General features: G+C 42.2%; 1 protein-coding gene across 3 annotated transcripts in view; it reads left to right on the top strand.

Moving 5' to 3' along the window:
• The window catches only part of LOC138368616 (unconventional myosin-XV-like), a 114,310-nt gene extending 95,096 nt beyond the window's left edge, over window positions 1–19,214 (top strand). For all 3 annotated transcript variants that reach the window (XM_069331208.1, XM_069331209.1, XM_069331207.1), the window contains 11 exons: window positions 12,503–12,620; window positions 13,239–13,456; window positions 13,678–14,031; window positions 14,553–14,723; window positions 15,256–15,469; window positions 15,724–15,905; window positions 16,309–16,470; window positions 16,637–16,792; window positions 16,905–17,109; window positions 17,285–17,418; window positions 17,620–19,214. In XM_069331208.1, the coding sequence (XP_069187309.1) occupies window positions 12,503–12,620; window positions 13,239–13,456; window positions 13,678–14,031; window positions 14,553–14,723; window positions 15,256–15,469; window positions 15,724–15,905; window positions 16,309–16,470; window positions 16,637–16,792; window positions 16,905–17,109; window positions 17,285–17,418; window positions 17,620–17,856 (2,151 nt within the window). In that variant the 3' untranslated portion in view covers window positions 17,857–19,214. The remainder of the gene's footprint in view (window positions 1–12,502; window positions 12,621–13,238; window positions 13,457–13,677; window positions 14,032–14,552; window positions 14,724–15,255; window positions 15,470–15,723; window positions 15,906–16,308; window positions 16,471–16,636; window positions 16,793–16,904; window positions 17,110–17,284; window positions 17,419–17,619) is intronic.
• Window positions 19,215–19,646: the final 432 nt, after the last annotated feature.

Here is a 19,646-nt window from a genome sequence, read left to right as displayed (position 1 = left end):
GATCATGGAGGGAGAAGCTGGGGGAAGGGTAAGATGTCAGTGAAGGGAAGGTTGCGGTGACCTTATCCTGTCTTGACTTCCCTGATCTGACAACCACCTTAACCAGTCTCAAGTGTGTTCAGTAGAGTCTACCAGGCTGGGAGTGTGTTCAGTAGCGTCTACCAGGCTGGGAGTGTGTTCAGTAGCGTCTACCAGGCTGGGAGTGTGTTCAGTAGCGTCTACCAGGCTGGGAGTGTGTTCAGTAGAGTCTACCAGGCTGGGAGTGTGTTCAGTAGAGTCTACCAGGCTGGGAGTGTGTTCAGTAGCGTCTACCAGGCTGGGAGTGTGTTCAGTAGCGTCTACCAGGCTGGGAGTGTGTTCAGTAGCGTCTACCAGGCTGGGAGTGTGTTCAGTAGCGTCTACCAGGCTGGGAGTGTGCTCAGTACAGTCTACCAGACTGGGAGTGTGTTCAGTACAGTCTACCAGGCTGGGAGTGTGTTCAGAACAGTCTACCAGGCTGGGAGTGTGTTCAGAACAGTCTACCAGGCTGGGAGTGTGTTCAGAACAGTCTACCAGGCTGGGAGTGTGTTCGGTACAGTCTATCACATCTCATCAGATTCCGGAAGCGAGTAATTATACATAATCGCACGAGGATAATTCCTGCTGCCATTGTCTCATCAACCAGCTGGAATAAAATATGAGGCGGCCTCACCCACTTGACGTTGGAAGGGGTCAAACAACTCCGGTGTCTCTTGTTTACATCTCCAACAACAACGCTAAATTCCCAACCACCTGTAGGCCACGTCGCCCCCGTGAACCAGGCCCTGTTGTTCTAATATACTGCTGTTTGAGCAGTGCGTATAATTCACCCGTATGCCAAAATGGTAATCTTATGAAGGATGTGGTGAGGATAAAGAATTTCTGGTGAGCAAGGAGACCGGAAGGGAAGTAATGCTGCTGTCTTCACGTAGCTTCCTTAGTGGCCCCGGCAGCCATTAGTGTTGACAATCTGGCCACACCGGGCCCCAGGGCCCCTCAGCTCTTCCTCCTCGTACTCCCTCGTCTGTAGTGTTGAGACGGCTGGCGCGGGGACGTGGCTGTGTGGGTTGACTTGTCTCTGACGCCCCCGGACTCCGCCCGGACGCCCCCAGACGCCCATGGATAATATTGCTAGCATCGAGGGAATGTTGCTCAGCAAGGCTTGCAGACTACTGGCTTGCAATTGCTGTTATTGCATTCAGGTAGATATCTATGACAAGGTAGATATCTTTATTGTTGGCCATGTGAACGTTATAGATCTGATGAAAATGTGATTTAAGCTCGTATCTGGTTTATTAAGCTTTGTGTAGCAAGAGATTTATTCAACCGGACATTATCGAAAATATTATTGCCGCACATTGATATTGAAATAATTGATATTGAAAAAATTTATATTGAAACAATAATATTAAAACAATATTATTGTTTCATTATTATAAAACCACCCGCCCACTAATCCGTGGTTCACCACTTGTCTCTCTTAGAGGGAGGGAGGGGGGGGGGGCGTGGGTCGCGCTACAACCAAAGGGTAACAATGTGGCTTGTTACAGCCTCTATAATACCAGGAATTCGCAATAACGTGATATATCTACGGAACAAAATCTTTGTAGCCGGACGGGAATCGAACCAACGTCTTTGCTCAATCCCGTGGGCGTGTTGGACCAGGGGTCCTATGTCCCCCGGTTGATGAGTTGACCCGAGATTGTAAATAAAATCTCAGGAGGGAGGGGGGGGGGGAATTATTATCCTTGTCATTCGAATGGCTTCGTTATGGCAAGAAAAGTTATAAATGGCTAATTATGGGCATGTACAGTCAAATGTATATTTTATTTGATTTATTTGATTTATTTGATTTATTTATTTATATTTAAGATACATTGGGTTTGTGAGAGTATATAGCATGTGTTTATTCTTGTAAAGCCACTAGTACGCGCAGCGTTTCGGGCAGTAGGGCATATTGGGCAAATATTAAGCCAAAGTACATGCTTGATAATGGTCCAGGACGGACCGAAACGTCGTCGTCTCTTCACTTTATAGTATGTGGTTTGTTCTACATGCTTGAGGGTTTTGATGTTTCTGGGAAATTTGCGGGATATTTTAAATGTTAGATCGATCGACTAATGTTAATGTAGAGGTAATAAATTGAGATCTGAAGTTAATTGGTTATAAATTTATGTACAGGGATTTATGCACAATCGACTTCAGAATGGTCCAAAACGGACCGAAACGTCGTCGTCCCTTCACTTTCTAGTGTGTGGTCTTATCAACATATTTTAGCCACGTTGACTCCTCGTCTGATTATGTACAGGGACTCACCGGGCCCCTTTAACATAGTAATTGTGGGGCCTGGATGCAAGATGTTGACTCGTGTTCTAGGAAAAACACAACACTGAATAAGCTAACAGGTTCCAGCACCAGCCTTGACGCCTGAATTGTTCTAATATAAAATCCCCCAGGTGAGAATATATTATAGGTTATATCCAGCATTATGCTCTAATCTGAGGGAGTCGTTAGAGCCGACATCGTTCGCTGTGCCTCGATCCTCATCTCGCACGGTTGTTTCACGAGTCCTCTTACTGGCGGGAGGGGGCGTTGCCCGGCGTTGATTATAACCGAACAGATCTTAGTAAAGTTTGCTGGCTTGCACGGAGGTAGAAATTGGCGGTGCGTAGCGTGCGGGCAGGTGTGACGGGTACGGCAGGAGTGAAGGGTAGGACAGGTGTTGCTGGGAATTATAATGGTGCCGGGCTTGACTGACCACGCCCTTCACGGCTACCTACAGAGCCGAGTGTTCTTCTAATGTTTGGTCATGACACTCGCGAAGTGTCTTGCGGTTTGCTGCTTCATTATTCTCGCCCACATTTTAGTTTGCTGGACACAATATCTTGATTACGAAAGTTCTCATTTTAATTTTTTCCAACATTTGCACCTTGGCCTGTTTATCCAGTCGGTGGAGGGTTGGCAGCACACACTCGTCTCATGGGTGGGGGAGATGGGGGGGTTAGGGTCTAAACTTCAGCACAAGAGGAAGTCGTGGGATTAGGGGGGGGAAGGTAAATAGGGGGTCCATGGAGGGGGGGAAATGAACATTCTAGATTCAGGAGGGAGGGAAGGTGGGAGGTTGTTTCCTGGATCTGGTGGGTTAGGGGGAGAGGGTAAAGGATTTACCACAGATTGCCCTTGAAGGAAACGCGCCGGAGATCCTGTTTCCCCGCTCCCCTCCCTCCCTCCCTCCACACCTCACCAATCAGATTTAGATGAAGAATGTGGCAGATGACTGATAGTGTTTGTGTAGGAATGGGGGGCGGGAGATCAATCGATATATGGTTATAGTCATTACTTGTAGGTGAAACGTACCTTGTAGACCTGGCTGTGAAGACTAGCACCTAGTGTGGTGAAGATGGGTGGCGTGGGGCGGCGGAGCTGTGGGTGGCGTGGGGGGGGGCGGCGGAGCTGTGAGTGGCGTGGGGGGGGGCGGCGGAGCTGTGGGTGGCGTGGGGGGGGCGGCGGAGCTGTGGGTGGCGTGGGGGGGGCGGCGGAGCTGTGGGTGGCGTGGGGGGGGGGGCGGCGGAGCTGTGGGTGGCGTGGGGGGGGGGGCGGCGGCGGAGCTGTGGGTGGCGTGTGAGGACGAGTAGCTAGAGCAATGATTATCTCAAGGTTATATTTACCGTCTTGTAATTTAGTGATCTACTTGGTATATAACGCATTGATAAAGGTTGTTTTCTCCAACTCTGGGTTCCCTTCAAAACGCATAAATCCTTTCGGTTGTCTTTGTTAAACGAAAAGTGGTTAGTTTGTAATGTGAGGTAGTGGCATGGGGGTGAACTAGGCTGTGGAGGGAATTGAAATTGAAATAAGTTTGAGGTAAAATACACACAAAGGGATGAGGTAGCTCAAGCTATTCTCACCCCGTTCAGTACATCGTGTTAATACATGCATAGATACACACAATAAACATATTACCTAACATTCTGAGAGATAAACATCTACATTTTCTGTGGAGGGGATAGTTAGAAGGGGCAGGAGCGTTGATAGGGAAAGTAAGTTCTCGGTAACTATAGCTCTTGGGGATAACGTGCGCATTCCTTTGAATATTGGAATATAAGGTGTACGGCCAACACTTGCCATCACCACCACCATTATTATTGACCACCACCATACTTGCCCCGTGAGCTAATGAAGATAGAGCACGTATTGTGCTCTGGAACACAGCCCCAGTGTTTTAAATTAATAGGCTAAGCAAATAAAATTTGTAGTATATTAGCTATATATTTCTATTTATATATATTTCTAGTATATTTCTCTACCTCCTCATCACAATCGACTTGAGAATGGTCCAGGATGGACCGAAACTTTGTCGTCCCTTCAACTTCTAGTGTGTGGTCTGGTCAACAGTATATTAGCTAGTTTTTAATGTCTTAAATTTGTGATGCTGACAAGGGTGGTGATCTATAATTTCATTGCTGTAGCTAGAGTTAAGGTACCTGGCCAAGATAAAAAGCAAGACTTGCAAACTGTGTGTCTTCTGCACTTTGATGTTGCAATTGTTGATAGACGCGTCTGGGTGTACAAGAGTGGTCAGGTGACCTTCCTGGACCCCCCACGCCTGCGGGGCCAGTTCCCACCCCCTCACACACACGCTCCTCTCCTTGTTTATTTGTACATGTTTATATTTATATATATAAGAAGCTACAGTAGGTTAATACTTTGGTGATTTAATTGAGAGTCGGGCCAAACCACTAACACTTAGCGTTTCGGGCAAAGATTGTCATGTTACCTCCCCAGTGTGGACGTCAGCAGTAGTTCCTCTGGTACAGGTGGCCCTGATGGATGTCAAGTTAATGTAGCTAAGTTTGTGCTCAAGCTGAAGTTTAGTTAAACATCAGTTAGGTTTTAATCAAGACGACGTCATACAGGTAGTCTCGCGTTGCTAAACATATATTTGGGCTCAACATTTACTATTCCTGTTAAATTTACTCACAGGACCTAGGTCTAAAACCTATTTATATAACTCTGTCCTGCCTTAAGTTTCATCCTTGTCTACACGACATGATACAGCTACTGTAGTTGCTGTATTTCTTTCTGGAGGCAGTGTTGACTTGTAATATATTTTTTTAGCTGAAGGTTGAACGGAAAGAACTTGTAGTCGTCTTTTTACCCTCACCTGCTTCCTCCCAGTATTTTGTCACTGCTCGTGATGGTCTGGCTTCACTTACGCCGCCCCCTCCTCACCCCACCCCACCCCACCCAGAACTCCCCATCAACCCAGTCTATCTACTACTACCTCCCTCCCCACCCAGCAGTCCATCCCCCTTCCCACTCCGCGACTCTACCATCCCAGTCAACCCGTCAGTATGTGTCGAGTTGTGAACCCTGGTTGACGCGCGCTTCTCGTGTGTGTAGTGTCACTTGTAGGAACACACAGATGTAGTAATGTGTGAAGATAATCGACGCATTATCAGTGTTTTACACCCATTGGAAAGTCTGTACTTAAATAGTCAATCGCCAGTATACAAAATATTGTAATCTGAAGAGCAAAGGAAATGTATAGTAATGATCAGAAATGTTGAGTGCGTTACACATTGACTTCAGGCAATATAACTGTGCAGGTGTTCCTTAATTAATTTATAGTTGATGATAATTTTTTTTCTAACGCAGTTGACTTTCAGGATGCTTAAAGTTGTGTAAATGACGTTTGTTAACTGTAAAGAAAATAAAAATTTATTAGTTTAATGTACTAGGAAGAGACGAGACTTGAAAAGACCGTGTTGTGTATATATAATGTAAATGAATTAGTTTAGCGATATCGTGAACGGTAACAGACAATTTCGCAGCATTTGCATGACGTCACAACGCTAGAGCGTGATGTTGGCGCCAATTCCGTTATCTGGAAAGAGGTTAATGGCACCCCTTACCCACCTCCTTTTCCTCCTCCTCCCAAGTTCCGCGTAATACGCCTCCAGCTGCTAAGGTCACTACTGTAATGAGAAGGGGAAGCTGTGGTTCGCTAACGAAAGGGGGGGGGGCTGTGGGTCGCTAATGAGAAGGGGGGGCTGTGGGTCGCTAATGAGAAGGGGGGGGGTTGTGGGTCGCTAATGAGAAGGGGGGAGCTGTGGTTTGCTAACGAAGGGGGGAGACTGTGGGCCACTAACGAGTGGGGGGAGCTGTGGTTCGCTAACGAGAAGGATGGGGGGGCAGTGGGTCGTTAACGAGAGGGGGGGGGCTGTGGGTTGCTAATGAGAGGGGGGGAGCTGTGGGTTGCTAACGAGAGAGGGGGGGCTGTGGTTCGCTAACGAGAGGGCGCCGAGGCATGAAAATACTAGGTATTCCTCCTCTCGCATGACGAGGGCCTCCCGCCAGAACACATGACAGCACACGGCCATGTAATGATTCATTAATCATGTCACTATCAAAGATATTAATTTCTTTGCAAGTTCTGTACGGAGTATCCCAAGTTTGCACTGGTGCGGGCGGCTGCGGCCCTCACACCGCCGCCCGTGGGATCGTGGGATAGGTGTATGCTACGCAAAAAAAAAAAAATATATATAATAAACTCCCATGAATTTAAATGGCTTGGCTTTAAAATGATAATGGATGCGGTTTCTGAACCCTTCTGTGACTACGACGCAGTTACGTTCCCGCAGACAGGATGTTAAGGAGTCTCTCTAATAAGTTAATTAAATCATTGCTCGCGATTGGTTAATTTTTGCGTATTGGTGGTTGGGCAGGTTACGCCTTGCACTAGTGGTCGCGGGGTGGTCCCCGCCGCTGTCTGATCACGGCCCGGGAGCTAGGATCCAAAGGTCGTGGTGTTGGAGAGTGCTTGTAAAATCCCGCAGAATCCCTGTTATTGCCAACCATATATGAGGTTTAATATTATCAGTTGGGGGGAACTGCTCACTACGACGGCCCAGACGGCAGTTGTGGAAATCTCTTCTGGCCAAAAGATAAGAACCTACATTTGTACTCTAAGCCCCATGGTCCCAGAACCCGTCTTCTCAGGTTATGGTTGGAATCTGTTGGAGATTGTAAACCTAACCTTACAATACACACAGAAATCACAATAGCGTGATGCATCAAATGAACAAAGCCACAAGGGCCGTGACGAGAGTTCGAACCTACGTCCGAGAGGATCCCAGACGCGCCTTAATCGACCAGCCCGTCCTCCAAACAAAGATCCAAAAGTGATTCCATGCACCCGCCAAACCCCCTGTTTATGAATGAAAAGCGATTTACACACGACTCACAACTGCTGACGTTCGAACATATCCGGAACAAGTGCTTCACTGACGAATTTTGTTCGAATCACAATGCTATAAATGCTTCACCCACGTACTACAAATACAAATAATCGCCAACAGACCCTAAACACCTGACCTAACCTAACCTATGCCTATTTATACACAATATGCTAATATATTATAATATTAATTTATACTTGAGAAAATTCCCGTTTTGAATGAACAGCATGTTAAAATTTATAAATGCGTCTGTGGGGTTGACCGCTGAATGTAATGGACTTGAGTCGAGGACGGGTTGAATCGACTGACCTACATGGTATAAGAATTGCAACCGGGAAATCAACTTGATCTACCGCGGATCCCGCAGAGAGAATGAAGGATCCGTGGTAGGTCAAGTTGATTTCCTGGTTGCAATTCTTATACCATGCCGTAGCTCAGTCGATTAAAGTGCGTCTGGGATCCTCTCGGACGTAGGTTCGAACCCTCGTTACGGCCCTTGTGGATTTGTTCATTTAAACGTAACCTTATTACATGAATGTTTATTATTACGTTGCCAGAGAAGTAATTTATTAGTTTTTATCGCTGCTTTATGGGAGTAAAGCAGTTTCTTTAGTTTCTTGCCCGAAACGCTGTGCGTATCAATGGCTTTAGGCATAGTAGGTACTACCTCTATCTAGAAATCCAACATAACCGTTTGTAACTCATTTTGAATGTACTTTTACCCGAATAAACATTATTATATTAGAAATTTCATGGTGGTGGTGCTGGGACGCTTGGAGTACTGGCTGCACGCACGTGTTATGCAGCATAAATTTCATATCTAACACTATAGAAAGGTTGTCTTCATGATGTCCAATTTAAGCCTCGGTGGTTCACTGCAAACACTATAAACAAAGTGAATTTCCGAACAGCGTATGTTGTGAAAATGCCTGGATGGGTGAAAACGAGAGTAGAGGGTGGGATGGAGGGACCGGAAAAAGTGGGAAGGGGGGACTGGGGAAGAATGTGGTAATGATAAGCTGGGGGAAGACACGCCCTTCGACGACCTCCCCTTGTCCTCTACTACTCCCCCCCCCCTCCCCCTTCCCCTCCACTGTACTAAACTACCCCCTTTGTCCTAAACTCGACTCCATCGCCCAACCTTTCAACTCTTCTCACTTGGAATCCATAATTCTCATGGTTCACGTTAATTTAATAACCATCTGTAATATAATTGATTGGAAAACAAATTTGTTCATTATCTCACTCTCTCTGCAAGAAATTTATATTGAGTAAATATTATAGACAATTGAAGGTGACCGTTTGAAATGTCATTCCCCAACTCTGTTGTCTCCCTGTCACTAATGAGACCACGTTTCATTCTGCCAGAAGCAGTCATAATGATATTAGAAAAACTATAAACTACACAAACTTGCTGTAATTATCTCGGTAATGCTTATTTTCCACGAATTACTTATAGCATTTTAGATAATGTTAATGCCATAAAGTTATTGGTATTATTAACAGTTTAGACCACTCTATGACGAATACAGAAGAAGTTTAGAAAATTACAGCCATGCTTGCTGGGAATAGTTCTAGTGAACAGTACAGCAGGTATTGGCGCGGCAGTTGGCTAGAGTGCACGTTCTGTGGCGTGGAATATGTACACAAGTACATATTACATGAATTTAATTACATTTCTAGGAAGCAGAGGCGCTACAGGTTACTCGTAGTACATCGAATATGGAGTCGTGGATTGCTCCAAGCGTAGGTTAGACAGATGATTGGTTCTGGATCATACAAACAGCAACTGTCTATCATTGGGCCCTAGGTCTTAAGTTTAGTCTTATCTACTTGCATTTCTTTTTTTACACAGCAATGTGCTGCGACCCTATTCTATGAGGGGTTAGAGTATAGAGTCAGCTGTAAGTTCATTTATCCTCATCGCCGGTATTGTTACAGGGTCCTCGGAGGAGCCTGAAGGAATTAATGCTCTCGTGGGCAACAGGAAGTTCCTCTGTCGATTGTTCTGATCGATTATGATCGGTGTTCAGAGGCGTGCTCCTCCATTCCTCCTTACTTAGTTGTGTCGTGTACGAACCTGGGTAAGAAGCGGGTGTGCGCAGGCAACGTGAAATGTAATGTTCTGCTTGGGTGTCGCTGGGAGGGCGGGCGTCCACTGTTACGCTTTCTTTTAAGTGTGGGCGGGATGTAATGTGAATGTACGTGGGAGGAATTAATTGTTGCTACAATGCGTGTGAGAGCTTCACTTCAGGCGTGAAAGGGTTTTTGGAATTAAATTTAAAATTGTACAATGAAAAGTAGGTTGAGCTTGAACGGAGTGTAGTGAGGAAAGGCCAGCCAACACCTAATATAAACACGCACCTCTGTCTCGCTATTAACGACACAATTGCTTCTTGCACTCAAATTGTCGTTGCGCCTGGTGTTAATTAGATGCGTGTTTGCTGTGTGTGCCCGTATGCGAGCGAGAGAGTACGTGATGTAGTGTATACTGGGATGAAAAGATGACTATATAACGAACGACTTGGAAGAGACCGATATGAAATATATTGAGCGCAAAGATGCAGAATATATATTCTATCTTAACCACAATCACGAGTTCAATCATTCGCTCCACCGCTCAGTCATAATGAGTCAGATATAGATGTATGTTCTTAACGAGATGATTTCTAAAGAGGTTTAGTCTGTGATGGCCGTGTGGCGGATATGAAACACTTTCCCTACTTCTCGTATATCTTGAGGAACACTTCACACAAGGTAATGCCGGCCTCTTGCTAGGTTCGCCAAGACCCAATTCTCACGCGCCTCCATATCCACAGAATTTGAAAAGTTCTGCCGTAATAATTTTTGCGAGCGGTTACACCATGAACACACGACTGGATAGGAAAGTGGTCTGTGTAAAGAGCACGTTTATGTTTATATGCTGGCCGACTTTAGAGGCAGTGAGAGTAACGAGAGGTCGGACGGCCCACGGCTCATGAGGGCGGTCAGATGTCGCCAGTAGTTTTACTGGCGAACTACGACTACTACTGTAGGCAGAGCCTAGCCTTACTTTTTATATAAAAGTAAGGCTAGGCTCTGCCTACAGTCTCGGAATATTCATTACACAAGACGAACAGTATCATTAATGCACTTGCCGGTGCCACCAAGATAGGGGGGGGGGGAAGAGTAAAATAAAATTACAAAATAATCTCCCATGTCCAACCACGGGGGGGGAGGGGAGGCATAATAACCTATATTTATCCTCAACGCGGGGTCTTGGGACTTCGTTAATGCTGACATTGGCGAATGCTCTTCAGTGCTAATAATGATAGGTATATACCAGGTATATACCAGGCAGCTCCTATAATATATAGATTATTTTATAATCTTACTTTATTTTAGACCATTCTTTCCAAGATTTTAGATTCTTCCAACTTTCCAAGACCATTTTTTTTTCCATTCTTTCCTTCTATACAAGAAAACGGACAAGAGTAAAGCAACTGCATGACATCCGTGGACGTGTATAGTGTATTTTAGGGGGAATTGTTATCGATTCGTATAAAACATTTACCGCGGCTGAGGCAAAATTGTATTCTTGCATTGGCAAGATAATATTTTGGTCTGAGTAGCATTTGGCGCAGTTTTTAAAGTCTCGCGTCTCGACAAAAGTAAAACAAGTTTGTATAATTTACCAAGGCTGATTCTCACACTCGCAGCAAGGCTGACTGGTATTTTTTTCTGTGGCCGGTGATAACCAGTGAATGATGAGAAGAAAGTGACTTGCGTTGTCAAGGATGCTGCCGGACCCTGATTACTCAGACCAGGAGCTGGAGTCTCATGAAGCGGTGCAGGGCCGCCTCCACCCAACCTACGCTCGACCTCGGGACGACTTCTTCGCCAGTTCCCAACCGGATGTGTGTCCATCCTCCTCCAGAGACCTTCAAGTAATTGTAGAGTACGCTGATGAGGAAGAATTCCAGGAGCATTTGTGGTCTGGGGATGAAGTACACTCTCGTGCAAGAAGATATCAAAATAATGATATTCCTTTTGAAGCCAGAGGCGTAAAATGTCAAAATCGCGTCGGGGGACAAGAAGACATTTACTTGGATAATTTCGGGTACAGCGTTCCCGGGGAGTTGGAGAGTGATCTCCCCACAGCACAGAGGAAGGCGTTGAAGGTAGTTTGTAGTAGTACAGGGGCCAGACCATCGACTCCTGTGCTGGCTCTGCGCAGTGACGGGCTTGAGAGTGATGGCGGCAGTTTCAACGACAGTGATGTGGACAGCTTCGGGAGAAAAGACTCTAGCCGCGACCTGGAAGAAATATTATATGACTCTCCTCAGAACCTGTACGATCCCTCCATCCAGTTCTTTCGTCCCCTCCTGCAGCCTTCCATAGATCTCGATAATAGACGCCAGCATTTTACTTTGGAGGATGAGGATGATGTGTATGACCCCTCGTTGCCACCTATTAATCTAGTGGATGAGCAAGAACAGTCACGAGGCCTCAAGTCTGCCCTAAAGGGCAGCGTGAGGTCACAACTGAGTGATGGGAGTGACCTGAGCGAGGTGACGAGCGTGAACCCTGGCCTGGACGACTGGCATGACACCCTAGGAGCCACCTCTCGCCTGGGATGGGCCCTCATCCTCTATCACGCCGTCAGGAACAACTTCAAGCCTCACGCTTTCGCTCGCTTAGCTTTCCAGGTAGTGTTGAACTCCCCCTTTTGCTGTCCTCGTCCTCGCCTCCCACGTGATGCTAGATGTGGTAAAAATACCTAACATATCAAAGTTGTGATCATGTACATGTTCTGTAAACACGTGGTTCATCATCTAGGACTTTACCATTTCACTATTCAGTTACTATTTAATGTGTTCCACTCGTATTCAAGTTTACTTTCTGGCAGGTGTTTCAGGTAAATTAATAATTACCCAGTTTAATTTATGGTTCTCGTCCAAGTGTTAACAGAAACCTGCAGTAAAGACTCGTCATTGCATGGTCAGTTTTTCTCTAGACAAACTTGTACAATAAACGCTAGTGCTGGTGTGGTGTTTCCCCCCATCATTTGATCTTATGGTCGACAGTTGTGTATTAGGTAATCATATACAATTATTGATCTTGCTTATCTATTGTAAATCCTCTCTTGGGCTCCTAAGCCGTTGCTTGCACCTTAATCTCGTTTTGGACAATCCTTTGGTCCTGCTTTGGCACCTTGGCCCCCTTGTTTCCGTCAACCAATATTGACCAGTTTTTTATTTTAGGGAAGCAAGGAGTTCGTCCGGGCAGTAGCAGACTACATTACCAGGGAGAACACGCTCCTCAGCTTCAAGAAGGGAGATATCATCAGGGTCAACGGTGCTGATAGATATGAAGATAATGGTGAGTTCAGAGTTATCATACTGCTAATGTGTGTGTTTAAATGTGTTGCATATTTATAGGTTGATTTTCTTCTAAGTATGTACATTACAGTCTGGAAGTAGAGAACTTCTAGGACTGAAGCTTCGCATTGGAACACCTTAACTTTGTGCCAGAAATTAGCTTCCAGTAATCACGAGAGCTGGAAGTTGGTTGTAATGCTTTTCCTTTACTCAAAGAATTGTAGATGGTATGTTTCATTCTCTTGGATATAATCCCCTGTGGTCCTGTTGGGCAACATCCTTATGTTGTTGCCGTTATTAATTACTCTGGTTGGATTTTTTTTAACCAGAATAACATCACTACTTAATTTATTTGCTAATGTGACAGAAGAATAGTTTTTTTTTTACCTGTGACAGGCATGACGTGACTTCTTTAGTTATGCATGCAATATTTAAGGCTGGACCGTTGTGTTCTTGCATATCAATCTTTGTAATTACTTGCATTTGCAATACATACATAATACTCAGCAGTAGTATTCTAATACTAGATATTGTAAATCATATCGATTCTATTTTGATAATTGTACCGATTCATTGTGGCTATATTTACTTGGTACAATCATGATTCTCGTCGTCACAGGATGGCTGCAGGGCACCTTGGATGGCCGCACAGGGCTCTTTCCTGTTGATTATGTCGTGCCAATTGCCCGGTCTGAAGCCAGAAATGCTGCTGCAGCTGCCGCTGCTGCTGCTGCCGCAACTACTACTACTGCTACTACAAACAATAATACAGTTACGACTAATAATATTACGAATGCTGTTGTTGCTGGTACCACTACTGTTGCCGCCCACACCAAGGTAAAGAAACGGGAGGAAGTTGGGTAAAAATGAATGTACAGTATTTGAAGATGACTCGGGGTAAATCAGATAGTCATGGTAGTCATTATACCAATGCACTGGGTTTCCTTGGCAGAATAAAACAAAACTTGAACATTAAAAAAGTATCTTGCATCGATTTTACTAGTTGATTAGTAAATTGTATAAATTCTTGATACTGACATGCCTTTTTATATTCTCAGGCTGATATCATCGAAACAGGACTAATAGAAAATGAGTCTGAAATACGCAGTGGTATCGGTACAGGCACATGGACACAGCAACAGGTGATGCACTCCAACACACTCCTCCACTCCCACCACGATGACTCTGGCCACTCCTCGGGTGGAGAGGGAGGTGGAGGGCCCGGCAGTGGGGGTGGTGGCAGCCAGCCAGTGGTGCATGATGGCAAGCATTCATTGTTACAATTTGCTCTCCAGCATTTCAGATTATCCAAAGAACAAGGCATTGTGCAATCTGATGGTACACTTCAGACAAACAAAAAGAAGAAGAAAGGCAATAAAGACAATGTTGCACAGTGGACTTGGAAGGATCAGGTTTGTAATCTTATTTGTTTGAACTCTGCCATAATGATGCAGCATAGTTAGAAAAAGGATGCCCACTGTAGTACTAGTGTGTACAGCAAAGCACTGTAGTTGATATGGTTTTGTCATACTAAAGACATGGACGATAGAATGAAGTGTCGGTGAATTTGAGGGTTGGAAAAGACAAAGGTTAAGAAGCAGAAGGGAAGACAAGAGTGTAAGGAAGCAGGGTTCAAGTCTGAATAACCTATGGGATAAGGTGGAGGGGAAACTTGGGCAAGTTTGAGGGCGGTAACAAGTACTTTTAAAAAGTGAAGGATGCATGCAGTTTGAGTTGGTTCATCTTTAATGCACCCTATACACATCCTGTGGGCTAGTAGTAGAAAGGGCAAAAAATTTTATAAGCAGGAAAGTATCTCTGTTTAAATGCTAGATAATTGACGAACCTTATTAACACTTGCAATTATTTTTAATGTTGCAGACTGAATTGCAAATGTTTATTGCAAATTGGTAAACACTAAATTATTCTTCAGGTTGAAATGGTAAAGTTCAGCCAGTCTCCAATCTCTGCCTCTCTACTGCCACTGGAGCCAGAGCTGAGCCAGATGGCAGTTGAGAGCTTTGTGGCAGTGATGCGGTACATGGGAGATTATCCAATGGCACCACAACACACAGAGGTTCATTGTGTCTACACAATTCTCATGGTTAGTGAGCAATTGGGCATTTTTTTTTCTTGTGGCATGAATTATTTAATCATTGGCATTCTTCTTGGTAATTTAATTTTTTTTTTCATTATTTGCATAACTTTACAGAGAATATTGAAGTTTGCTTCTTTATCGAGGTTGGTAATATCAATTAGATCATATTGCCTTCAGTATGACCATGACTTGGTATGTAATTTATATATACTGTATATTTAATTACTGCTTGCTTGCACAGAGACTATCAGTTACAGTATTTTAGTTTAATATGCATACAAAGTGTATTTATTTACCATTATGGAATAGCAATGTTCAATATTTTCTTTCTCCTACCATTTTCCTTTTGTTTGTGTTCTACTTAAGGCAATTTTATTAAGAAATTGTGGCATTAAAATGAGAACACACATACTTTGACTTGGATGAACAAGGGTATGTGTAATGTTGACCATCTTCAGTAGAAAATTGGGTAGTGTTTATCTTTATTACAAGGTACTGTATACAAACTGTTTTTAATTAATTTTCCCCATGCCAACAGAACTGTCACAAGCACCATGTGTTGAGAGATGAAGTGTATTGTCAGATCATGAAGCAGACAACGAATAATAAATCCTCCATCCCAGACTCTTGCCAGAGGGGGTGGAGACTCTTCTCCATTGTGGCAGCTTACTTCACTTGCTCAGAAAACCTTAAGCCCTACCTCTTTAAATATCTTGAAACGGCAGCGTATGATAAGAGAAGAGCATATCACGGTGAGCATTTCTTCTGACCTCTAGTTAACTTGAATTTGTTTTTTGGCATCTGGACATGGAAAGGTTGTTTTGGTTTGGTTTATGCATTTTCATACAAAAATTTTGTACAAAATACAGTATACCAACAATTCAGTAGAAGTATAGCATGCCAAATTGTGATAAACTTGTAAAGGTTTCACTAGCTATTGTGATTTGTATATGTATCGTACGTGTGGTTTAATTTTTATTTAATTTTGTACTGAATGAATTTACAGGTACAGCAATGGTATGTCTTCAGAATCTTCGTAAAACATTTAATTATGGTGGACGCAAGAATGTTCCAAGTATTGAAGAGATTACTGCCATAACTGCTGGTCGCAATTCTAAGCGGCAAATCTACAGACTTCCTGGAGGAACTGAAAGAGTTATAAACACAAAGAGTACTTCAGTAGTGCAGGTAAGAGCTGCTTGTAATATGTGCAATTAACTTTTCCTTCTGCTGACCAGCCATACTTTAACACTTTGCTGATAAGCAGAGACTGTTGTCAGGGGTTGCATTTCTTTCAAGAGTAAGGCAACAAATTTCAATTTGTCAACTTGCACATTCCAAATTACAGTATTGAAACCTTAATTGTTAATTTAAAAACTTAGTGTTTAGAATGTTTTTAATTTGTATGTTATTGACTATTAGTGATTGAGAAACTGTAAAAAGTATGGCAAAAACTTGTTTACTTGGAGGATGAATCTATACAAAATTTATTACAGAATTCTTTAGTCGGTTACAGAAATAGTTGTCGATTTGAGATATAACTGGCACAGTAAACCATGCAATTCAGCAAGTATCTATTTATTTTCAACAGGATATTATTGAAGAGATGTGTAACCTGATAGGTGTGAGATCCCCGCATGAACAGGAGGAATACAGCTTGTACTGTATCGTTGAGGGTGACACGTTCACCATGCCCCTGGCCAGAGAAGAGTATATTCTAGACGTCACAACAGAACTATTGAAAAACCAACAGGTAAAGTTTTAATTGTACAAAATTACTAAAGTTAAAGTTCTGGGCTTCATGGTTAAGTTAGCTGATACATAATTGATTTTTTCTTTTCAGTTTAATGCATTTTGATTAGATATACAGTACATTAATTAAACCAATTACCATAATGCTCTGGTAATTTTTTTTTCAGGTGTTCTACTTAATATTCTGTCGAAGTGTGTGGTACTACCCATTGCGATCTGATAACCCCTTGTACTATGAAGTGGTGTTCAATCAGATCGCTCCAGACTACCTTGAAGGTCTTCTGTTGGTGACACCAGGAGAGCAACTCCAGCAAGAAGTTATTGTGAGTTACATTTGTAATATAAAGAACTGCTGTATATTGGATATTTCAGATTTTATTATTACTTTTCATTTAATGTACTTGCATTACAAACTTAAGTGCAACTTGTTTGCAGTATGATATTGCCAAAGTTGCTGCCCTTCTCCACCGAGCTGCTGACCTGGAAGACATGCCCAGTATGAAAGAAGTGAAATACTTGTTGCCAAAGCCTGCGCTAACTGTGCGGGATGTTAAACCTCCACAATGGGTCAATATGGTCCAGTCAGCTTGGCCAGAAGTTGCAACACTCACCAGTTTACAAGCCAAAGCACAGGTTCTTGGTATGTATACTAAATTTGATTGAAATTAAAATTCCTTGTATGCTAAGTTTCCTTTAAAATTAACTGCATTAGTTGGTGAAAAGACTGTTTAAATAGGTAAACTCTTGCACTAATATGAAATACTGTACTGTAAAAAAGTACAAGAAAAACTCGCTAATTATATTTAATGTTTTAGAAATCCTCCAACTGTGGCCACTATTTGGGTCGTCCTTCTTTGCTGTTAAGAGAGTAATGGAACCAAAGGAAAGAACAGACCATATCCTCGCTCTGAACAAAAATGGAGTTCATTTTCTTGATCTCCTCACTCATGTAAGTCTGTTTTCTTTATAATTTAATAAATGCTACTGGATACTGTTTAATATTACAATGCACACTAAACCACAAAGTAGCCAACTTGTTTTGCAAATAATAATGAGCATTTTGAATGTTGAGGAACATTATAATTTTATATTAGGATTGAAATATAACTAATATCTGTACAAAATGCATAATATAACGGTATTCCTACAGGAAACCTTGACTAGGTACAGTCTGGCTGAGGTGATGAGTACAAGGAAAGTCAAAAGTGAAGATGATCTGTACCTAGATATGAAATGTGGCAACTTAATGCAGCAACGCATCACTAGAATACAAACTGACCAAGCACATGAAATTTCCCGCCTCATCCGCCAATACATCACCATTGAGCAGCGTGTAACAGGGCACACTAGAGGAGATAATCCTAAAGATCTGACGCTTTCTAGATGAGCTGCAACTAAGGAGTTGCTGTAACTAAAAATCAATTTTTGATGTCCCTATTGTACTTGACAGTCGGATGAATGTGAACATTGTCAAGCACACAGTTTACCGTGAAAGAAAAATATGAAAAGATTTGATAATTGACTTATATTTTTAAATTATGAATTGTGTATAGGATATCCTAATTATTCCTCGGAAAAGGAGATTTTTTAATTCATGAAGGCCTGTGATGGTGTCTTAAAAAAAAAAAAGAAACTGTGCACATCTAAAGTGACATTAGAATGCACAAGAATGTGCCAATAGTGATAGAATGAAACTTTTGTAATGAGAATTACCAGACATTTACAAAGAGTTAAGTATGCACTACAGTTCATTTGAAAAGGAAACGGGGTGCTACATGGAGATTGCAGTGATCAGTGCTGGTCACTATTAACAAATCTTATTCTTGCCTTCCCTAACGGTACAGAGAAAAACATGGATTCAGTATTCAGTTATGGTACCATGTTAAATTCTGCATCTGTTCATGATGCGAGGGGGGAAGTGCATATAACGATTTTTATATAGAATAAAAAGACACGTTTGCCTGATCTGTTGACGGGACAAAATTAATTTTAATGTGTGATAAACTAATTTGATTAACTGTATTGTGAGATGAAATGTGAAAGCGATGAATGGTGTATATGATGTACCGATGCCATATAACCTCTTAACGTTTTTTCCTGCATGGAGTTGATCAGATCATAAACATCATTGTAGTCCTTGTGAATGTACATAGATTCTGACATGCCATTTTAAAATTTTACAACTTTTTAAACTGTTGCTACAATGGTTGAAAAGACCGGCTAAATTGTTAGCACAATTTTTATGAACAATTAGTGTGATTAACCATGCAGAGTACTTCACAAATGAATGGGACTGTGTATGTATATATAGTAATAAAATATTTATTAAGTTGACTATGTGCATGACCAAAATTATCTTTACAATGTAAAGGAAGACACAGAAATGAGAAACTAAATTTGCTTTTTAAATCGAAAATGTATTTCTGCAAATCATCAGCCCGTCTCTTGCACTGCTCAAATATGTGATTTTGTATATTTTTACGTTGTAATATTACAATTTACTAACTACAGTATAATTTTATTTTCTTACACTTGTGCATCACTCAAAACTGTAGAGCTTCTCAAAACATGAATAAACCTTCTTTGATTAGTTGTTTATACACTAAATTCAAAAGTATAGATCAACTTTGTCTTTATTTAATATTTAAGTTCAATATTTTTCTATTGCCATGTTTCTGCTCTTCACTTGCACATGTTGTAAGATTATAGTAATTGTTTCCTAATAAAACTTGCAAGTTTCTAAAAGCTTCTTAATCTTTCACGAGTTTTTGAATCTTGTTTTTTACATGGCATTTTCTATTGAAATTTTATAGGCAAAATAAAAAAAAATATTCATGATCCGACTACTTAAAGCAGGTAAGTGTTCCTATGAGTTGTTGTAGACATAAAATTTGAGACACTCTTGTCCCATTAAGTATTTAACCTGCAAATTGCATTGTTTGTCCATTGAGTTCATGCATTTTTCTTGATACATGGCTATACTTCATACTTATAATCCTCTGATTGGGGAAAGGCAAAATTTGCCAGAACTAGGGTGCAAGTCAATATTATACAAAGAATAATGAAGAGTTGAAGTTGATGAACCTGCTGGGCATCTATAATCCACTTTTTAGTATTGATTTTGAATGATATAAAAGTTGGACAGCTTTTCAATTCAGTAGGGAGTGAGTTCCATAA

The sequence above is a fragment of the Procambarus clarkii genome, chromosome 25 (assembly GCF_040958095.1).
Source record: "Procambarus clarkii isolate CNS0578487 chromosome 25, FALCON_Pclarkii_2.0, whole genome shotgun sequence".
NCBI lineage: Eukaryota > Metazoa > Arthropoda > Malacostraca > Decapoda > Cambaridae > Procambarus > Procambarus clarkii.
This window is presented reverse-complemented; position numbering and strand designations above follow the sequence as displayed.